The sequence below is a fragment of the Macaca mulatta genome, chromosome 3 (assembly GCF_049350105.2).
Source record: "Macaca mulatta isolate MMU2019108-1 chromosome 3, T2T-MMU8v2.0, whole genome shotgun sequence".
Classification (NCBI taxonomy): domain Eukaryota; kingdom Metazoa; phylum Chordata; class Mammalia; order Primates; family Cercopithecidae; genus Macaca; species Macaca mulatta.
In genome coordinates this window covers 99313910-99335919 of record NC_133408.1, presented here as the reverse complement: position 1 = coordinate 99335919, position 22010 = coordinate 99313910, and the positions used below count along the sequence as shown (strand labels likewise).

Genomic DNA, 22010 nt, shown 5'->3' with positions numbered 1-22010 from the left:
TTTTTTGAGATAGGGTCTCACTCTGTTGCTCAGCCTGGAGTGTAATGGTATGATCTCAGCTCACTGCAACCTCCACCTCCCAAGTTCAAGCAATTCTCATGCCTCTGACTCCTGAGTAGCTGGGATTATAGGCATGTGCCACCATGCCTGGCTAATTTTTGTATTTTTAGTGGAGTTGAGGTTTCACTGTCGGCCAGGCTGGTCTTGAACTCCTGGCCTCAAGTGATCTACCTGCCTCAGCCTCCCAAAGTGCTGGGATTACAGGCATGAGCCACCAGACCCAGCCAAAGTTTTAAATTTCTAAATGTGGAGTCAAGACTTCCTTAGGGCTGGCATGTTAAGAACAAAATGTCCTACACTTCAAATGCAGTGACAATATCAACTCAGATAATGAACAGCAACTTTGATATTTGGAGAAAGGCACAGAAAGATCCCAAAAGGGTGGCCTTGAGAGTGATGGCCATTGGTTGTCAGCAGACAAGGAGAAAGAGGACTCAACTTCTGGGACCCAGGGATAACACTAGTAAGGGTTTATGGTCAATGCCAGTGCAGAGGCTACTCATGACTTTGGTTATCATGTAGCCTGGGATTTACATGTTGTGTATATTTCTCTCTCTCAGTGACTAGAGATAGGTATATGCACATATATATATATTTACATCCCTATGTAAGCATAGAGAGCATTATGACATTTGCTGAAAGTCACTACCCTATTCCACATTGCATTGCTGGCTAACTGAGCCCCTTTGGGCATTAATAAAATATAGATATTTCAGATTTTTGTTAGATAGTATCTTAGAAATAAGTTAGTCCAAACCTTGCATTTTACAGACAGCTTCTAAATTTTACAGAAGCTCAGAAAGTCTGCTGCTCAGATTATATAACAGGACAGTGTCCAATCCTTAAAATGGTACTAATACCAAAGACTTGTTACCTTCTAGGTCAGAGCCACCAAGGAGGAACAAGAAGCACTCGCTCTTCCTCGGATCTCTGAAGGCTGGTGGGAGCTGCGTTTGATTTCTCTGGGCATGGCTTGATGTGAATACATAGGGAAAATTGCTCCCTCTCTCAGTACCCTGCTGCTCCCCTAGGAGAGCTGTCATTTCTTTAAGTGGACATTTTAGGTAACCATCCAGAGACAAGTCTACTTTGGTTTCAATTTTTTAAATTAAGAGCTGTGGTGTTTGGCAGAGAATGGGGTTGCTTTTTTGGCAGACACATACTCATGCTTCGGTTTTGTGTGTCTAATGCTGAAAAGCAAGTCCATAGCTAAGGTCCGTTTTCTTCATTATTAGACGCTTGACATTTGGACAGTATTCTTAGATCCAAGCCTCACAGAGAATGCCTTTGTTCACACGGGAGTGCTTTTCCCTCCTCATAACCCTCATCTCCACAAACCACCCCAAACCAACGCTGAGGCACTAAGGGGGAAGGATCTCTGCCAACATTTTAAAATCACCTACACAAAATGCAGATCCCTTGCTGCGTGGTAAAACACTCACTATCACAAACATATGTGGGCCTTGCTTCTTTTGTTACTTGTTTTTTGGCAGCCAGAGAAGTACCATTTCATCTCTAAATGTGTTTTGCATTCACAAGAAGAGTCAGCGGGTTGAGTGTGATATTTGCCACCAGTTTCTGACTGGCGGCCAATTCCTTTTCCCACCTCTGTGGGACATGTTGCCCTGAAGCAGCAATCTGGCCTCCCAAGCTGGACATTTTATGCAAAGAGCCAAGCAGGACACATGTGGGATGCCAGGCCTGGGAGCATTTCACAAGGCTGGTCCAGGGAATATGAAATAACAGGTGGTGGAGGTAGCCATCAAATCATCTTGAGGAGATCCTGTGTGTGCCTGGTGAGATGTTCATCACAAAGCAGTGCAGCAGACAGGGGGAGGTAACATGTCCATCACTCCCTGGCAGCTCAACATTTGAATATGCCCTTAATGGCCTGAATATTAATATTCCGACTTTCCCTTATATGTCGATTTTCAATAAACATATTTTCTTGAATCTTGACTATTACTATTTATAATTTTTTCTTTGTTATATGTACTGTTGTAAGCAATCCAGGATAATAATAATAAAAATAAAAATAGCAAAATTTATTATAAGCCAGGAATTGCTCTAAGCTTATTAACTTATCCGAACCCTCTCAACAGTCCTATAAGGATACGATACTGGATGGCTTAAACAACAGGAATTTATTTCTCCCATTGGATGCATATATTAGAAATAAAGAAAGTCTAAAAATTCATGTTGCTTTTAAAAAAAGAATAGTAAGTCACACACAATGAAAAGAATAGCAGGAAGATAATAAGGATAAAGAACAAATTAATAAAACAGAAAGCAAAAATATAATCGAGAAAAACAAAGATAAAAATTGGTTCTTTGAAAAGAATAAAATTGTTAAACCTCAGGCAAGAGAGGTGCTAATTACTAAAAACACCAGAGATCTTAAGAAACATTAAATCATATTAAGATGATGTTACAGGCTGAGCACGGTGGCTCATGCCTGTAATCCCAGCACTCTGGGAGGCCAAGGTGGGTGGATCACTTGAGGTCAAGAGTTCAAGAACAGCCTGGCCAGCAAGGTGAAACCCTGTCTCTAAGGTGAAACCCTGTCTCTACTAAAAATACAAATAAATTAGCTAGGTGTGGTGGTGCACGCCTGTAGTCCCAGCTACTTGGAAGGCTGAGACATGACCTCATGTCTTAGAAGTTGGAGGCTGTAGTGAGCCAAGATCATGCCACTGCACTCCAGCCTGGGCAGACAGAGTGGGACTGTCTCGAAAAAAAAAGAGATGATGTTATAAAGCAACTTTATGTCAATGAATCTGAAATTTTGGATGAAATAGACAAATTCTTGAAAAAAAATTACAGCCTATGAAAACTGACACATGAAGAAACAGAAAAGGTAATTAATCTCATATCTACTTTAGGAATTGAATCTGCAATTGAAAACCTTCCGTTGGAGGGGCTTCAAGATGGCTGCCTGAGGCACCCGGCTGTCACCTCCTCCACAAAGAAGGACCAGAATGGCAAATAGATAATTAGATGTCAAATAGAACATCTAAAGAAAACAATGGAATTCAGCAGGAAAGTGACTGGGAACTTCTGAGGCATAGAAGGAAAGGGAAGTGAAGCAGCTGGCCCAGCCAAGATTAACTCAGAATCAGGGGAAACTCCCACTGTGGGGAAAAGGTAAGTAAGAGAGCTCCAGCAGTTGGCAGTCCATATTCCCACCACAGACTCCTACAATTTTAGCCACAGGAGAGCCCCTCAGCCCTCACAAGCCCTGAGACTAGTATAAAGAGATGCCTGGAGTCCATGTAATGACATTGTTCTACAGAAGATGTTCACACTGGGTCCCACACATCCCCTGAGATTCAAGCAGCTACAGCATGGTGCCATTTTGAGAGCCTGGCCCCCTCCAGACTACATCACACCTTGGGGCCCAATATCCCCTACATATCTACATCCCTGAACCCCTGTAAACACCCCGCTACATCTACCCAAAGGTTTACAGCATCACGATACTGGCTGGAGCCAGCAGTGCAGATGCATCCCCAAAACTTTAGCTCATGCAATGTCTTACACCCCAAGGAATGGGTAGTGAAACACATTGGGGAGGCTGCCCTAGGGACAAAGGGAGCCAAAGCATGCACTCTCCAGAGCCTGAGAGCTGCCTGCCTGGGGGTGTTGCCACTGAAAGCAAATCCTTACCCCCCAACAGCACGGCTGCTGCACACCTACACATATCTTAATGGGCCTGGGAACTGGCTCACCCAGGTACTGTCCCAGGACCTGAGGACAGCCCCATCTAGCCTGCCTCTTGGCCCAAGGGCACCATCCAAGGTCCTGGAGATCAACCTGGTCTGCTTGCCACCAGGAGACCTAAAAACAGGTCTGCTTGTCTGCCACCACCACCAGTGCCCATACATGTCATCTGGGAACCAGGAGATCGACCTACCACCCCCCACTGCCACTGGTGCCCACAAACACCATCAGAGTGCCTAAAGACACCCATTGCTACTACTACTGGCATCCTAGTGTGACATTCGAGGGCCTGGGGATTGGTCCACCCTACACACTGCCACAGGCATCACCCACATATGCCATCTAGGGGCCTAAGCATAGGCCTGCCTCCGTACTGCCTTCACCTGTGCCCATGCACATTGTCCAGGAGTCTGGGGATTGACCTATACCACCCACTGCTACTGGCATGCATACATGCCTTCCATGGAGCTGAAGATGGGCCCACACAGGTTGCCAGTGCCTATGCATGTTGTCTGGGGGCCTGGGAATTGATCAATCCTGCCTGCCACAGCCTTTGTATGCACACACCATTGAGGGGCCTGAGGACAGCTCCAGCTCACCTGGTCCCACCCTCACCAGTGCCTGTGGGCATTGTCCTGAGGCCTGGGAATAGGCCTTCCCTGCCCATCCACACCTGGGGGTGCTAAGGACAGGCCTCCCCAGCCTGCCAGTGCACATGTGCATTATCCAGAGGCCCAGGGATCAATACACCTTTCCTGCCAATGCTGGAGCCCATGCATTCCTTCCAGGGACCCGAGGATGTCCACTCCCAGCCTGCTGCCACTACCTCCACCAGCACTCACCTGCATATATACCACCTTGGGGCTGGAGGACTGGCCCACCAAGTTTGCTGCCATCAGTGCTAGTGCCCACTGCTGCTATCGCCATTGCTGATGCCATGCACACTGCCCAGGAGTTCAGTGATCCACTTGCGAGCCTAGCCCACTGCTGCCACTGCCAGCACTTCAGCAAGCCACCTGGAAGCCTGTATTAGTCTGTTCTCATGCTGCTAATAAAGACATACCTGAGACTGGGTAATTTATAAAGGAAAGAGGTTTAATGGACTTACAGTTCCACATGGCTTGGGGCCCTCACAATCATGATGGAAGGCAAAGGAGGCAAAGGCCCATCTTACATGGCAGCAGGCAAGAGAGCTTGTGTAGAGCAACTCCCTTTTATAAAACCATCAGATCTCATGAGACTTATTCACTGTCACGAGAACAGCACAGGAAAGACCTGCTCCCATGATTCAATTAGCTCCCACCGGGTCCCTCCCATGACATGTGGGGATTATGGGAGCCACAATTCAGGATGAGATTGGGGTGGGGACTCAGCCAAATAATATGAAGGCCCATGGATCAGCCCATTCAGACCTGCTTCTACCAGTTTCCGTGTATGCCACCTGGGAACCCAAGAAACAGCATACTGGTGCCAAAGAACTGGCCCACCTGGTGCCCCAATCCATAGCAAAACCTCACTACAGCGTCTACTAACAATCACAGCCTAACCCACTGAGGAACTCAAAGATATCACTGACACTGATTATAGCTGAAGAAGTCATCTGAAGACTACATTACTGTGTCCACCCAAAATCAAAACCAAAGTGCCCTACACAGCCAACCCTATAGATACATCTATTGGAAAACATCTTTCCTATAAAAGTCAATTCAAAAAATCAGAATAAGGGACTGTTACACCAGATTCACAGATATCAATGTAAAAACAAACAAAGATGAAAAAGCAAGGAAATGTGACATGTGTAAAGAAATAATAATTCTCTAGCGACAGATTTCAATGAAAAATAAATCTATGAAATGTCTGGGAAAGATTTCGTAACACTGTTATTAAAGAAGTTTAGCGAGATACAAGATAATACAGATAAATAATACAAGGAAATCAGAAAAACAGTTCACAGTCAGAATGAGAAATTCATCAAAGAGACTGATACATAAAAAAGAACCAATTAGAAATTCTGTAACTGAAGAATTCAATGAATGAAACAAAAAAATATAATCAAGAGCTTCAATAATAGAGATCAAACAGAATACTTTTTGAACTAGAAGAAATGTCTTTTGAAATAACTCAGACAAAAACAGTACATATATATAAAGTTTAATAAAGAACGAAGAAAGCCTACATGACATATGGAACACCACAAAGCAGGCAATCAAATATTCACATTTTGGGTGTTCCAAAAGAAGAAGAGATAAGCAAAGGCATAGAAAGCTTACTTAATGACATTACAGCCCAAAACTTCCCAAGTCTTGCAAGAGATATAGGCATCCAGAACAAAAGCTCAAACATCTCCAAATGGACTCAATCCAAAAATGTTTTCTCCAGGGCATATTACAGTTAAGACTGTCAAAAGTCAAAAACAAAGAAAGAATTCTAAAATTAGCAAGAGAAAATTGTCAAGGCACATATAAGGGAATCCCCATCAGACTAAGTTTTCTCAGCAGAAACTTATAGGCCAAGAGAAAATGAGAAGATATATTCAAAGTGCTGAAAGAACAAAACTGACAACCAAGATTACTATACCCACAAAGCCATCCTTCAAAAAAGAAAGAGAAAGAAAGTCTTTCCCAGACAAGCAGAAACTGAGGAAATGCATTACCATGGGACTGGCTCTACAAGAAATACTTAGGGGACTCCTATATCTGGAAGTGAAAGGACGATACCTACCATCAAGAAAACAGGAAAGTATAAACTCACTGGCTTCTCACAAATGAGAAAGATAAAAGATTCAAATATTACCACTACAAAAAACCATCAAACCACAATGATAAGCAATAAGAGAGGAAGAAAGGAACAAAGGATATACAAAACAACTAGAAAACAGTTAACAAAATGGCAGAAATAAGTTCTCACCTATCAATAATAACTTTGAATGTAAATGGATTAAATCCCCCACTTAAAAGACATAAACTGGCTGAATGGATAAAAATAAAACATGATCTAACTATATGCTACTGCGTTAGGCCATTCTGCATCACAATAAAAACATACCTGAGGCTGGGTAATTTATAAAGAAAAGAGGTTTAATTGGCTCACAATTCTGTAGGCTATACAAGCATGGCACCAACATTTGCTCAGCTTCTGATGAGGGCTTCAGGAAGCTTACAATTATGGCAGAAGGCAAAGTGGGTACATGTGTTTCACATGACAAGAACAGGAACAAGAGAGACAGAAGGAGGAGGTCCCAGACTCTGTTAAATAACCAGGTTTCACATGAACTGAGTGAAAACTCACTTATCACCAAGGGGTTGGTGCATAGGCATTCATGAGGAATCTTCCCCATCATCCAATCACCTTCCATCAGGCCCCATTTCCAATACTGGGAATCACACTTCAACATGAGACTTGGAGGAGACAAACATGCAATCCATATCAGCTATCAGCTACCTACAAGAAACTCACATCAGCTGCAAAGACATACACAGACTGAAAGTAAAGGAATAAAAAATTATATTCCATGTAAACAGAAACCAAAAGTGAGAAGGAGTAGCTGTACTTATATTAGATAAAATAGATTTCAAGATAAAAATTGTAAGAAAAGAAAAAGTTTTCAATTTAGCAAGAGGATATAACCATCCCAATCATATTAAATACACACAGTCAACACAGGAGAGGGCGCCTGTAGTCCCAGCTACTTGGGAGGCTGAGGCAGGAGAATGGCGTAAACCCAGGAGGCGGAGCTTGCAGTGAGCTGAGATCCGGCCACTGCACTCCAGCCTGGGGGACAGAGCAAGACTCCGTCTCAAAAAAAAAAAAAAAAAAAAAAAAAAAAAAAAAAAAAAAGGAGCACCCAAATATATAAAGCAAATAGTATTAGATCTAAAGGGAGAGATAGGCTCCAATACAATAATAGTTGAGGACTTCAACAAACAGTCTCAGAACTGGCCATCATTTAGACAGAAAAATAAGAAAGAAACATCAGATTTAAACTGCACTTTAGACAAAATAGAACTAACAGATATTTACAGAACATGTTATCCAGCTGCTACATAATGCATTTTTTTCTCATCAGCACAGGAAACATTCTCCAGGACAGATCATTTGTTATGCCATTAAACAAGCCTCAACAAATGTAAAATAATCAGAATCATATTAAGTATCTTCTAAGACTACAATGGAATTAAACTAGAAATCGGTACCAAGGAAAACTTTGGAAACTGTACAAATACATGAAAATTTAAAACATGCTCCTGAATGACCACTGAATCAATTAAGAAATCAAGAAGAAAATTTAAAAATTTCTTGAAACAAATGAAAATGGAAACACAAAATACCAAAACCTATAAGATATAGCAAAAGTAGTGCTAAGATGGAAGTTTATAGTAATAGATAAATAAATAAATAAATAAAAGTAGAGCGTTTAAATATACAACCTAAAGATGCATCTTTAAAAAACTGGAAAATCAAGAACAAACCAAACCCAGTATCTTTTGTTCTAAACCCAAAATTAGAACAAAAGAAATAATAAAAATCAGAGCAGAACTAAATGGAATAGAAACTAAAAAGAAATACAAAGGATCAATGAAACAAAGAAGCCTGTTTTTAAAAAAGATAAATAAAATCAATAAACTAGACTAGGCTATACTGATCAAGAAAAAAAGAGAGAAAACTCAAATAAATAAAATTGGAAATGAAAAAGGAGACATTAAAACCGATATCACAGAAATACAAAGCATCATCAGAGACTATTATGGACAACTTTAGCCTAACAAACTGGAAAACCTAGGGGAATGGATAAATTCCTGGACATATACCGCCTAACAAGATTGAACCAGGAAGATACAGAAAACTTGAACAGACCAATAAAGAATAATGAGATTGAATCAGTAATAAAAATTATCCCAACAAAGAAAAGTCTAGGACTGGATGGCTTTTCTGCCAAATTCTGCCAAGCTCAGGAAAGAGCTAACGCAAATTCTTCTCAAACTAATCTTTAAAATTAAAGAGGAGGGAATTCCTTCTAATTCATTCTACAAGGCTATCATCCTGATACCAAAACCAGACAAGGATACACACAAAAAGAAAACTACAATCTCCCTAATGAATATAGATGTAAAAATCCTCAACAAAATACTAGCAAACAGAATCCAACAACACATCAAAAAGATAATATACCATAATCAAGTGGAATTTATCCCAGAAATGCAAGAATGGTTCAACATATGCAAATCAATAAACATGATACATCACATCAACAGAATGAAAGACAAAAACCGTAAGTTCATCTCAATAGATTAAGAAAAACATTTGATAAAATCCAACATACCTTCTTCATGATAAAAACTGTCAACAAATCAGGCATAGAAGGAACACATCACAACATAATACAGGCCATATACAACAAACATCATCATACTGAATAGGGAAAAGCTGAAAGCATTTCCTCTAAGAATTGGAACAAGACAAGAATGTTCCCTTTCACCACTTCTATTCAACATAGTACCAAAAGTCCTAGCCAGAGCAATTGGGTAAGAAAAAGAAACAAAAGGCATTCATACAGAAAGAGAGCAAGTCAAACTGTTTTTCTTTGCAAATGACACAATCTTTTATACAGAAAAAACTAAATACTCCACCAAAAAACTTTTAGAACTGATAAATGAATTCTGTAAAGTTGCAGGATACAAAATCAACATACAAAACTCACTAGCATTTCTATACACTAATAATGAACTAGCTAAAAAGAAATCAAGAAAGCAATCCCATTTACAGTAGCTACAAAATAAATAAATAACCTTAAAATAGATTGAATCAAGGAGGTGAAAGGTCTCTATAAGGAAAACTATAAAATGCTGATGTAAGAAGTTGAAGAGGACACAACAAATGGAAGACATTTCATGCTCATGGTTGGAAAAATTAACATTGTTAAAATGATCATACTGACTCTAAAGCAATCTACAGGTTCAATGCATAATTATTAAAATACCAATGGCATTTGTCACAGAAATAGAAAAAAAAAGTTCTAAAGTTCACATGGACCACAAAAGACCCCAAATAGTCAAAGCAATACTGAGCAAAAAGAACAAAGTTGGAGGCATCACACTACCTGATTTCAAAATATACTATAAAGCAGTAATAACCAAAATGGCAAGGTATTAGTATAAAAACAGGCACATAGACTAATGGCACAGAATAGGAAACCCAGAAATAAATCCATGTATTTATAGCCAAATAATCTTTGACAAAGCTGACAAGAACCTTATACACTGGGGAAAGGACACCCTCTTCAATGAATGGTGCTGGGTAAACTGGGATCCATATGCAGAAGAATGAAACTAAACCCCCGTCTCTCACCATATACACGTAGAATAAGCTCAAAAACTAAACCCCTATCTCTCACCATATACATGTAAAATAAGCTCAAATGGATTAAAGATTTAAACATAAGACTCAAAATGGTAAAACCACTAAAAGAAAACAGGGGAAACACTTCAGGACACTCATGTATGTAAAGCTTTTATGGCTAAGACCCAAAAAGCATAGGCAACAAAACCACAAATGGACAAATAGACAAAAACTAAAAAGTTTCTTCACAGCAAAGGGAACAATCAATACAGTGAAGAGACAACCTGTAGAATGGGAGAAAATATCTGCCAACTATCCATCTGACCAAAGACTAATATCCAGAATATACAAGGAACTCAAGCAACTGAGGAGCACAAAACACAAATAATACCATTAAAAAGTGAGGAAAGGATTTTAATAGATATTTCTCAAAAGAAGACATACAGGTGCCCGACAGGTATATGGAAAAATGCTCAACATCACTAATCATCAGGGAAATGCAAATTAAAACCACAATGAGGTATCATCTCATTGGAGTTAGAATGGTTATTACCAAAAAGACAAAAAATAACAGATGCTGATGAGGATGCAGAGAAAATGAACTCATACACTATTAGCAGGAATGTAAATTAGTACAACCATTATGGAAAACCATAATATGGAGGTTTCTAAAAAAACTACAAATAGAATTACCATATGCTGCAGTAATTCCACTACTCAGTATTTTTCTAAAGGAAAAGAAATCAGTATATCAAAGGAATATCTGTACTCCATGTTTATTATAGTACTATTCACAATAGCCATGACATGGAATCACCCTAAGTGTCCATAAACAGATGAATGGATTTAAAAAATGTGGCATATCTACACAATGGAATATTACTAAGCCATAAAAAGAATGAAATCCTATCACTTGCAGTGACATGGATGGAACTGGAGGTCATTATGTTAAATGAAATAAGACAGGCACAGAAAGACAAATATCATATGTTCTCACTCATATGTGGGAGCGCAAAAAGTTAATTTCACGGAGGTAAAGAATAGAACGATAGTTACCAGAGGCTGGGAAGTGGGGATGGGTGGAAAGATGAAGAGAGATTGGTTAATGGGTGCAGACAGTTAGATAGAAGGAATAAATTCTAGTGTTCAATAGCACAGTAGGGTGACTATAGTTAAGAACGATATATTGTATATTTCAAAATAGCTAGAAGAGATTTGAAATGTTCCCAATATAACGAAATGATACATGTTTGAAGTGATGGATAGCCTAAATACACTGATTTGGTCATTAACATTAAATGCATGTATCAAAATATTACATGTATTCTATAAAGATGTACACTTATTATATACCAACAACAAAACCCTTCCTTCAAAAAAATCTCCAGGCCCAGATGGCTTCACCAGTGAATTCTCCTAACACTTAAAGATGCTGTTTCCAACAACAGAAAGAGGAAACACTTCCCAACTTATGAGGCCAATATAACTATGATTCCAAAACTTGAAGAGGACATTACAAGAAAGGAAGATGATGAGAGTAACATCTGACCCCAAAGTGGAGGTTGCACTAGGATATTAGCTAGAGAGATTTTTGTCCTGAGGCTCCATATGTAATACAAAAATGTGATCACACGTTTGCCAGAACAGATTGTGTTGAAAGTTCCTCTTACAATTTGTCAAGTTCTCTCCCCAAATACAATGCAATTCTCTCATTAATGATCTGCCTCTTTGGACTGAGCACTGTCTTTTTAATGAATTGTCTCCTTACCTCTTGAACAATGCCTAAACTTTTGTCTGGTTTTATATTTAGTCCTATGTATGTATGAACTCAGACCACTCTTCTCTGTGGAAAGCAGGGCCACAGAAGACACACACTGGCTGTTGTATGGCTTTGCTTAAGGTCGGCCATGTCTCATTGGTATTCAGGCTTTCTTTTCAATCCCATTCTCCCATTCCCACAACCTGCCTGCTCCCAAGCATCGTCCTACCTGATGGAAGTCACCCACTTGCCGGACGTAACCAGCCACTTCATTGTCAGATTTAAAGATCTTCCAAACTTTTTTTTCTGCCTTCTTGTATTCCTGGGATCCTTTCCAGTCCATGCCCATCAAGGAGCGCTCTGTCAGGGCAGCTGCCACGATGATATCCAGTTGGCCATTGTACATCAGAACCTGAAATGAAATCAAGCCATCAGCAAATCCAAGATTCAGGAGGTGAAGCTCATGAATCAAGCCAGGTATAAACAGTGAGCCAGCGAGAGAGAAAAAGAGACAAGAATCTCTCTGAGATTTTCTTCTAGTTAGCCATAAACAACAACAATCTGAAATAAACTCAAGCCTTGTCTCTACCACTGCATTCTTCATAGTAATCTGCATAAAGGCCTCTCTTGGTTGCAAAAACATTTGCGTTGTATTACCCAGTGATACATATATACAGGTTTTACTTGGATTTATGGCTATGTTAAGACAGAGGACTGTGGTTACATCTTAGTGGAACTAAGGAATACTACCCCCTAGGATTTTCATGAAGCCTGCATTTCATTAACTTCAACTTCAGGCACTGCAGTCACTGGCAAGCTGAGCATTCTGTTGGGTATTGCTAATCCATATTGTCCTCCTCTCCTACACTGATTTCAGTGGCAAGTATAATTTTTTTGCAGCAGCAGACAGAGATTCAGGTGCCTCAAATTTGTTTCTTATTGGAAGCAACTATGCCTGCCATGCCACTTGTAAAACTTCCTTTTTAAAAATATGACAGCTGCTTGTCAACAGTGAGGAATGTTCTTTCTTCCTAGAATACAATTTTGTGTGTGTGTCATACTGATGGTTATCATAGGAAAAACAACACTGAGGTAATTCTTTTCTTTAATCCTAAAACAATTTTCAATTTGCTTGTAAAAAGAATTCAGACAACTCCCAATTCTGATAAAGTTGAAGAACTAATGGGGACAGTATAAAATGGCTCTACTTTTCAGAAAAGCAGTAGCCAATTTTCTGCCCCCAAACTTAAAAATGTTGAAATTCCTTGTCCCAGTAATTTCAACTTGTAGAATATATTCTAGGAAAACAGGTCCAAAGAATTTTTTAAAAATTATATATATTCATTGAGTCTTATAATAAAAAACTCAAACACAATCCAGAAGTCCTATAATTGAGTAGGTAAATGCACAGCAGTACAGGAATTCTGTAGGAAATTGTAACACCATTTAAAAATGTTTCATTGAACCATGATGCAATGTGGAAAACGCTTATCACATAATGTTACGTATGAAAGCAGAAAGTCAAATATAATGTATATCACAATTATAACTATAAAAATCAGTGTACATATTCACATATATGGAATACAAAGTTTGAAAAATGTTAATAATTAATTTAGATGGTGGAAATCTGAGTAATATACCCTCCTTTTTTCTACTTTAATGCTACTTCTATGCAACTAACATATTATCATAAAGTATTGCCACTCCACCTCCAACAAAGAGGTCAGCCTCAACTCCATGCTACCTTTGATCTATTTGAAGGCTCTGATCTATTTGGCCCGGGTGGAGACCTTTGGTTGAATCCTCAAATTGGATATAAAATATTTCACTGCATATGTTTCCGTCTTTCCCTTTATGGTGCGGGCTTCTTAAAAGGCTCAAACATAATTAAAAAGTCCAGGACTTTTACACACTCCAAATCCTCAAGCAGCAGTGGGACAGCAGTCAGACTAAGATGAAAGAGCCCCGGGCCCCCACTGCAGGAACATGAGGCCTTTCAAGTTAGTCAGTCACCATCACCACCCCCACTCCCCTAAGAAGAAACCCACAGGAAAATCCTGATAGATTTAAAGCCTGTGAAAAAAATTCAACTCAACTCCAGTCATAAAATATTTGCATTGTTTATACAGAGAAATTACCTTAAAGACCTTGAGTACTTATGGCCTCTGCAAAACCTCCTATAGTTGTTTTGGCCAACAGTATGGAAACAATTACATATGATCAGTACCAGTGAACAAGGTTTAATTACTTCGCCATTCTAGGAAGACCTGATTATAGCTGATTAGCAAAGATCATCATGCATAAAGTGATTCTTCTTCTAGAATTCGGTGTAAAAGATGCTGATCAATCAGCAAATTCATAGCACATCCATTTAGTTTTACTCTTCATGGCCACTATAGGCAGCTTGCATCTCTCATGTGTCTCCCACAGCTTTCTTTACTGACAATCATTACTATATTTTGAAATCAATGTGATGTTTTTTCATCCTTAAGGGGCAACAGCAAAGTCCCCATGTTACAGCAAAAACAAATTTATATGTACAGCACTATATTACATGTTGAACTGACGTGGAATGAGGACCATCCCTGAGTTGCTTCTCTTGTTAGTCAAGACTTATCATAACAAGAGCACCAACTCTCTGGACCAAAAAACAGTGAAGAGCTGAACTGCACAATCTCACACAGACGATGTGTACTTTTGGGTACAAATGGAAACCCTTCCTTTGCAAAGCAAGGAAACCATTTTGTATTTCTGAAGGGCGCATAAGTCAAATGCAACAAAAAATAAACCAGAATAATGATCATGAGAAGTGATTTCAAAGCTGACGCTTAAGGCAGGCCAGCATTAAACATAAGAATTCCAGAGCTCTTATTTTCACCTAAATGTCACATTTATTCTCATGAGCCCCTACAGGAATATCCCAGTTAGGTGCCTCTAGGCTGGATGAGTGGATGAGATAGCCCAGGACCCAGTGACTGAGCACGAGAAGCAGGTGGGCATGGCACAGAGGTGGTCCTGAAGCCCAAGGGCACACACTGGCTACCCACATCCTGATAGAAAAGTTCCAGGCAGGACCTTAGCTCTGACAGGGACAGGTTGGCCAAATATGTCTGCACACTCATCTCACTTCTCCCCTGGTAGGGTGACCAACTGTCCCAGTTTGCCCTGGACAGGAGTTGCCCAGCAAGACATTCAGTGCTAAAACTGGGACACTCTGGAGCAAACCTACCCTGAGGCTTGCTGTTATTTTAAGCAACAAAGTCTAAAGACAGAAGGGAGGAGACAGAGATGAATGTAGCTTTTAGCTACACTTCCCTTGTCAATAGTGATTGGAACAAAACAAGGAACAAGGAAAGAGCTGGTTGGAGTTGGTTTCCAGTGACGTACCACGCAGTGCCCTGAACACGCATGTCCTCACTTTCCTTTCTGGTCAGCTGTAGGCCTCTGGTAAGGGAGCAAAGCCACTGCTTTTAGAGACTTCTTTTACTCCTTAGAGAGCTGGCTGCTTAGCTTATTGAAACTGACAGTTATGCAATGTCACAGAAAAATGTTTATCTTATGAAAAAAATCAATGAAAAACTGAGACTTCACTTGTTTGTACTCTAATTATCACATATTTTAAAATGCTTCAAACCTGGGGAAAGAACAAATCAAAATACAGTTAAGTTATTTGAACTGTGGTTGATTGTTTTAGATTGGCTATTTTCCAGGTTTTTGTTTTGTTTTGTTTTGTTTTTGGCAAATGTGGTTACAATCCCTTTTTTTTTATTTATTTATTTATTTATAAGAGACAGAGACTCACTATGTTCCCCAAGCTGGAGTGCAATGGCACAATCTTGGCTCACTGCAACCTCCACCTCCTGGGCTCAAGTCATCCTCCTATTGGGACTACAGGTGTACGCCACTACACCCAGCTAATTTTTTTGTATATTTTGTAGAGATGGGGTTTCGCCACGTTGCCCAGGCTGATCTTGAACTCCTTGGCTCAAGCAATCTACCCACCTCAGCTTCCTTCCCAAAGTGCTGGGATTACAGGCATGAGCCACTGCAACCTGGCCATAGAATGCTTTTTATTTATTGATTTATTTATTTTTCTTCAACTTTTAAGTTCAGGGGTATATGTGCAGGTTTGTTACACAGGTGAACGTGTGCCATGGTGGTTTGCTGCACAGATCATCTCATCACCTGGGTATTAAGCCCAGCAACCACTACCTATTCTTCCTGATGCTCTCCCTCCCCCAACACCCTCCTGACAGGCCCCAGTATATGTTGTTGCCCCCATGTGCCCATGTGTTCTCATCGTTTTTTAAAAAAATTATTCTTGAATATAGCACACTGATGGGTCTTGACTCCATCCAATTTGCCAGTCTGTGTCTTTTAATTGGAGCATTTAGCCCATTTACATTTAAGGTTAATATTGTTATGTGTGAATTTGATCCTGTCATTATGATGTTAGCTGGTTATTTTGCTCATTAGTTGATGCAGTTTCTTCCTAGCATCGATGGTCTTTACATTTTGGCATGTTTTTGCAGTGGCTGGTACTGGTTGTTCCTTTCCATGTTCACTGCTTCCTTCAGGAGCTCTTGTAGGGCAGGCCTGATGGTGACAAAATCTCTCCGCGTTTGCTTGTCTGTAAAGGATTTTATTTCCCTTTCACTTATGAAACTTAGTTTGGCTGGATATGAAATTCTGGGTTAAAAATTCATTTCTTTAAGAATGTTGAATACTGGCCCCCACTCTCTTCTGGCTTGTAGAGTTTCTGCTGAGAGATCTGCTGTTAGTCTGATGGGCTTCCCTTTATGGGTAACCCGACCTTTCTCTCTGGCTGCCCTTTACATTTTTTCCTTCATTTCAACTTTGGTGAATCTGACAATTATGTGTCTTGGAGTTGCTCTTCTCGAGGAGTTATCTTTGTGCCGTTCTCTGTATTTCCTGAAGTTGAATGTTGGCCTGCCTTGCTAGGTTGGGGAAGTTCTCCTGGATAATATCCTGCAGAGTGTTTTCCAACTTGGTTCCATTCTCCCCGTCACTTTCAGGCACATCAATCAGACGTAGATTTGGTCTTTTCACATAGTCCCATATTTCTTGGAGGCTTTGTTTGTTTCTTTTTAGTCTTTTTTCTCTAAACTTCTCTTCTCACTTCATTTCATTCATTTGATCTTCAATCACTGATACCCTTTCTTCCAGTTGATCGAATCGGCTACTGAAGCTTGTGCATTCGTCATGTAGTTTGAGTGCCATGGCTTTCAGCTCCATCAGGTCATTCAAGGACTTCTCTACACTGGTTATTCTAGTTAGCCATTCATCTAATCTCACATGCAGAGACACATATAGGCTCAAAATAAAGGGATGGAGGAATATCTACCAAGCAAATGGAAAACAAAAAAAAGGCAGGGGTTGCAATCCTAGTCTCTGATAAACCAGACTTTAAACCAACAAAGATCAAAAGAGACAAAAAAGGCCATTACATAATGGTAAAGGGATCAATTCAACAAGAAGAGCTAACTATCCTAAATATGTATGCACCCAAGACAGGAGCACCCAGATTCATAAAGCAAGTCCTTAGAGACTTACAAAGAGACTTAGACTCCCAAACAATAATAATGGGAGACTTTAACAACCCACTGTCAACATTAGACAAATCAACGAGACAGAAAGTTAACAAGGATATCCAGGAATTGAACTCAACTCTGCACCAAGCAGACCTAATAGACATCTACAGAACTCTCCATCCCAAATCAACAGAATATACATTCTTCTCAGCACCACATCGCATTTATTCCCAAACTGACCACAGAGTTGGAAGAAAAGCACTCCTCAGCAAATGTAAAAGAACAGAAATTACAACAAACTGTCTCTCAGACCACAGTGCAATTAAACTAGAACTCAGGATTAAGAAACTCACTCAAAACAGCTCAACTACATGGAAACTGAACAACCTGCTCCTGAATGACTACTGCATACATAAGGAAGTGAAGGCAGAAATAAAGATGTTCTTTGAAATCAATGAGAACAAAGATACAACATACCGGAATCTCTGGGACACATTTAAAGCAGTGTGTAGAGGGAAATTCATAGCACTACATGCCTACAAGAGAAAGCAGGAAAGATCTAAAATTGACACCCTAACATCACAATTAAAAGAACTAGAGAAGCAAGAGCAAACACATTCAAAAGCTAGCAGAAGGCAAGAAATAACTAAGATCAGAGCAGAACTGAAGGAAATAGAGACACAAAAAACCCTTCAAAAAATCAATGAATCCAGGAGCTGGTTTTCTGAAAAGATCAACAAAGTGGATAGACTGCTAGCAAGACTAATAAAGAAGAAAAGAGAGAAGAACACAAATAGACGCAATAAAAAATGATAAAGGGGATATCACCACTGATCCCACAGAAATACAAACTACCATCAGAGAATACTATAAACATCTCCACACAAATAAACTAGAAAATCTAGAAGAAATGGATAAATTCCTGGACACATACACCCTTCCAAGACTAAACCAGGAATAAGTTGAATCCCTGAATAGACCAATAACAGGCTCTGAAATTGAGGCAATAATTAAGAGCCTACCAACCAAAAAAAGTCTAGGACCAGACGGATTCACAGCCGAATTCTACCAGAGGTACAAGGAGGAGCTGGTACCATTTCTTCTGAAACTATTCCGATCAGTAGAAAAAGAGGGAATCCTCCCTAACTCATTTGAAGAGGCCAGCATCATCCTGATACCAAAGCCTGGCAGAGACAGAACAAAAAAAGAGAATTTTAGACCAATATCCCTGATGAACATCGATGCAAAAATCCTCAATAAAATACTGGCAAACCGAATCCAGCAGCACCTCAAAAAGCTTATCCGCCATGATCAAGTGGGTTTCATCCCTGGGATGCAAGGCTGGTTCAACATACGCAAATCAATAAATTTAATCCAGCATATAAGTAGAACCAAAGACAAAAACCACATGATTATCTCAATAGATGCAGAAAAGGCCTCTGACAAAATTCAACAGCCCTTTATGCTAAAAACTCTCAATAAATTTGGTATTGATGGGATGTATCTCAAAATAATAAGAGCTATTTATGACAAACCCACAGCCGATCCCATACTGAATGGGCAAAAACTGGAAGCATTCCCTTTGAAAACTGGCACATGACAGGGATGCCTCTCTCACCACTCCTATTCAACATAGTGCTGGAAGTTCTGGCCAGGGCAATGAGGCAAGAGAAAGAAATAAAAGGTATTCAATAAGGAAATGAGGAAGTCAAATTGTCCCTGTTTGCAGATGACATGATTGTATATTTAGAAAACCCCATCATCTCAGCCCCAAATCTCCTTAAGCTGATAAGCAACTTCAGCAAAGTCTCAGGATACAAAATCAATGTGCAAAAATCACAAGCTTTCTTATACACCAATAACAGACAAACAGAGAGTCAAATCATGAGTGAACTCCCATTCACAATTGCTTCAAAAAGAATAAAATACCTAGGAATCCAACTTACAAGGGATGTGAAGGACCTCTTCAAGGAGAACTACGAACCACTGCTCAACAAAATAAAAGAGGACACAAAAAAATGGAAGAACATTCCATGCTCATGGATAGGAAGAATCAATATCGTGACAATGGCCATACTGCCCAAGGTAATTTATAGATTCAACGCCATCTCCATCAAGCTACCAATGACTTTTTTTCAAAGAACTGGAAAAAACGACTTTAAAGTTCATATGGAACCAAAAAAGAGCCTGCATTGCCAAGACAATCCTAAGCCAAAAGAACAAAGCTGGAGGCATCACGCTACCTAACTTCAAAGTATACTACAAGGCTACAGTAACCAAAACAGCATGGTACTGGTACCAAAACAGAGATCTAGACCAGTGGAACAGAACAGAGCCCTCAGAAATAATACCACACATCTACAACCATCTGATCTCTGACAAACCTGACAAAAACAAGAAATGGGGAAAGGATTCCCTATTTAATAAATGGTGCTGGGAAAACTGGCTAGCCATATGTAGAAAGCTGAAACTGGATCCCTTCCTTACACCTTAAACAAAAATTAATTCAAGATGGATTAAAGACTTAAATATTAGACCTAAAACCATAAAAAACCTAGAAGAAACCCTAGGCAATACCATTTAGGACATAGGCATGGGCAAGGACTTCATGTCTAAAATACCAAAAGCAATGGCAACAAAAGCCAAAATTGACAAATGGGATCTAATTAAACTGAAGAGCTTCTGCACAGCAAAAGAAACTACCATCAGAGTGAACAGGCAACCTACTGAATGGGAGAAAATTTTTGCAATCTACTCATCTGACAAAGGGCTAATATCCAGAATCTACAAAGAACTCAAACAAATTTACAAGAAAAAAGGACAAAAACAAAGAACCCCATCAAAAAGTGGGCAAAGGATATGAACAAGACACTTCTCAAAAGAAGACATTTATGCAGCCAACAGACACATGAAAAAATGCTCATCATCACTGGCCATCAGAGAAATGCAAATCAAAGCCACAATGAGATACCATCTCACACCAGTTAGAATGGCCATCATTAAAAGTCAGGAAACAACAAGTGCTAGAGAGGATGTGGGGAAACAGGAACACTTTTACACTGTTGGTGGGACTGTAAACTAGTTCAACCATTGTGGAAAACAGTCTGGCAATTCCTCAAGGATCTTGAACTAGAAATACCATTTGACCCAGCCATCCCATTAATGGGTGTATACCCAAAGGATTATAAATCATGCTGCTATAAAGACAAGTGCACACGTATTTTTATTGTGGCACTATTCACAATAGCAAAGACTTTGAACCAACCCAAATGTCCATCAATGATAGACTGGATTAAGAAAATGTGGCACATATACACCATGGAACACTATGCAGCCATAAAAAAGGATGAGTTCATGTCCTTTGTAGGGACATGGATGAAGCTGGAAACCATCATTCGCAGCAAACTATGGCAAGGACAAAAAACCAAACACCGCATGTCATAGGTGGGAACTGAACAATGAGAACACTTGGACACAAGAAGGGGAACATCACACACCAGGGCCTGTCGTGGAGTGGGGGCAGGGGGTTGGGATAGCATTAGGAGATATAGCTAATGTAAATAATGAGTTAATGGGTGCAGCACACCAACGTGGCACATGCATACATATGTAACAAACCTGCACGTTGTGCACATGTACCCTAGAACTTAAAGTATAATAAAATAATTCTTAAAAAATTAATTAATTAATTAATTTAGAGACCAGGTTATGAGACTGGCTATTTTTAGTATTTTTGGTAGAGACAGGGTATCATCATGTTGACAAGGCTGGTCTCAAACTTCTGGACTCAAGTGATCCACCTCCCTCGGCCTCCCAAAGTGCTGGGATTACAGGCATAAGCCACTGCACCCAGCCTAGAATGCTTTTATAATGAAAAAAAGAAAAAAAAAAGAACAATGATGCTATGAGGTTGGACACCTCAGTCTGGCAAAAGATGAGCCTTTTGGAGAAATAATTTGTAAGAATTCAAATACCACCATACCAGCTCTCATTTTTTTCTTTTCATGATAACTAGGTAAAAAGTTTAATATTAGTTCATAGACAATCTTTAAAAACTCATTCCAGAATTCAAGCATTTACAAGAGATGGCACTCGGTGACTTGGACCACAAGCATCTTTTTTTTTTTTTTTCTCTTTGTCAAAAGGCAGAGATGAGGAAAGCATTTTTATTATTATTAATTCTTTCCTGCTTTTCAACATGCTTTCATGTACATAGGGCTTTATTCTTGTACTGCCTCACGAGGTCAGGAAGAGAAGTGTTTCACTGTCTGCCTCCACTTTACTGTTATGGAAACTGTGATACTGTGAGGCACCAAAATGAATCCTAGATCCCAACTTCCACCCTTCTACCTAAAATTTTTCCTTAAGTTAAGAGCTAAGTTCCTTCCAACCAACAAGCATTTATTGACTCCCCGCAGCTAACCATTTAGTGCTACCAAAAGCTGCTGGAAGCTGAGAGTTAGTTGCATATGAGACACAGTTTACATCTCCAGTTCAGAAACCATCTTGCTCTGTTTGTCTGGCCCTGGTGACATTTCTTAGTCACCTCTCACTTTGGCTCTATGGACAGGATGTGTGCG

General features: G+C 39.7%; 1 protein-coding gene across 12 annotated transcripts in view; it reads right to left on the bottom strand.

Annotated features, from left to right (window-relative positions):
• The window catches only part of CPVL (carboxypeptidase vitellogenic like), a 220832-nt gene that overhangs the window by 22584 nt on the left and 176238 nt on the right, over positions 1-22010 (bottom strand). For all 12 annotated transcript variants that reach the window (XM_028845911.2, XM_015133819.3, XM_077996978.1 and 9 more), the window contains one exon: positions 12105-12287. In XM_028845911.2, coding sequence (XP_028701744.2) covers positions 12105-12287 — 183 coding nt within the window. The remainder of the gene's footprint in view (positions 1-12104; positions 12288-22010) is intronic.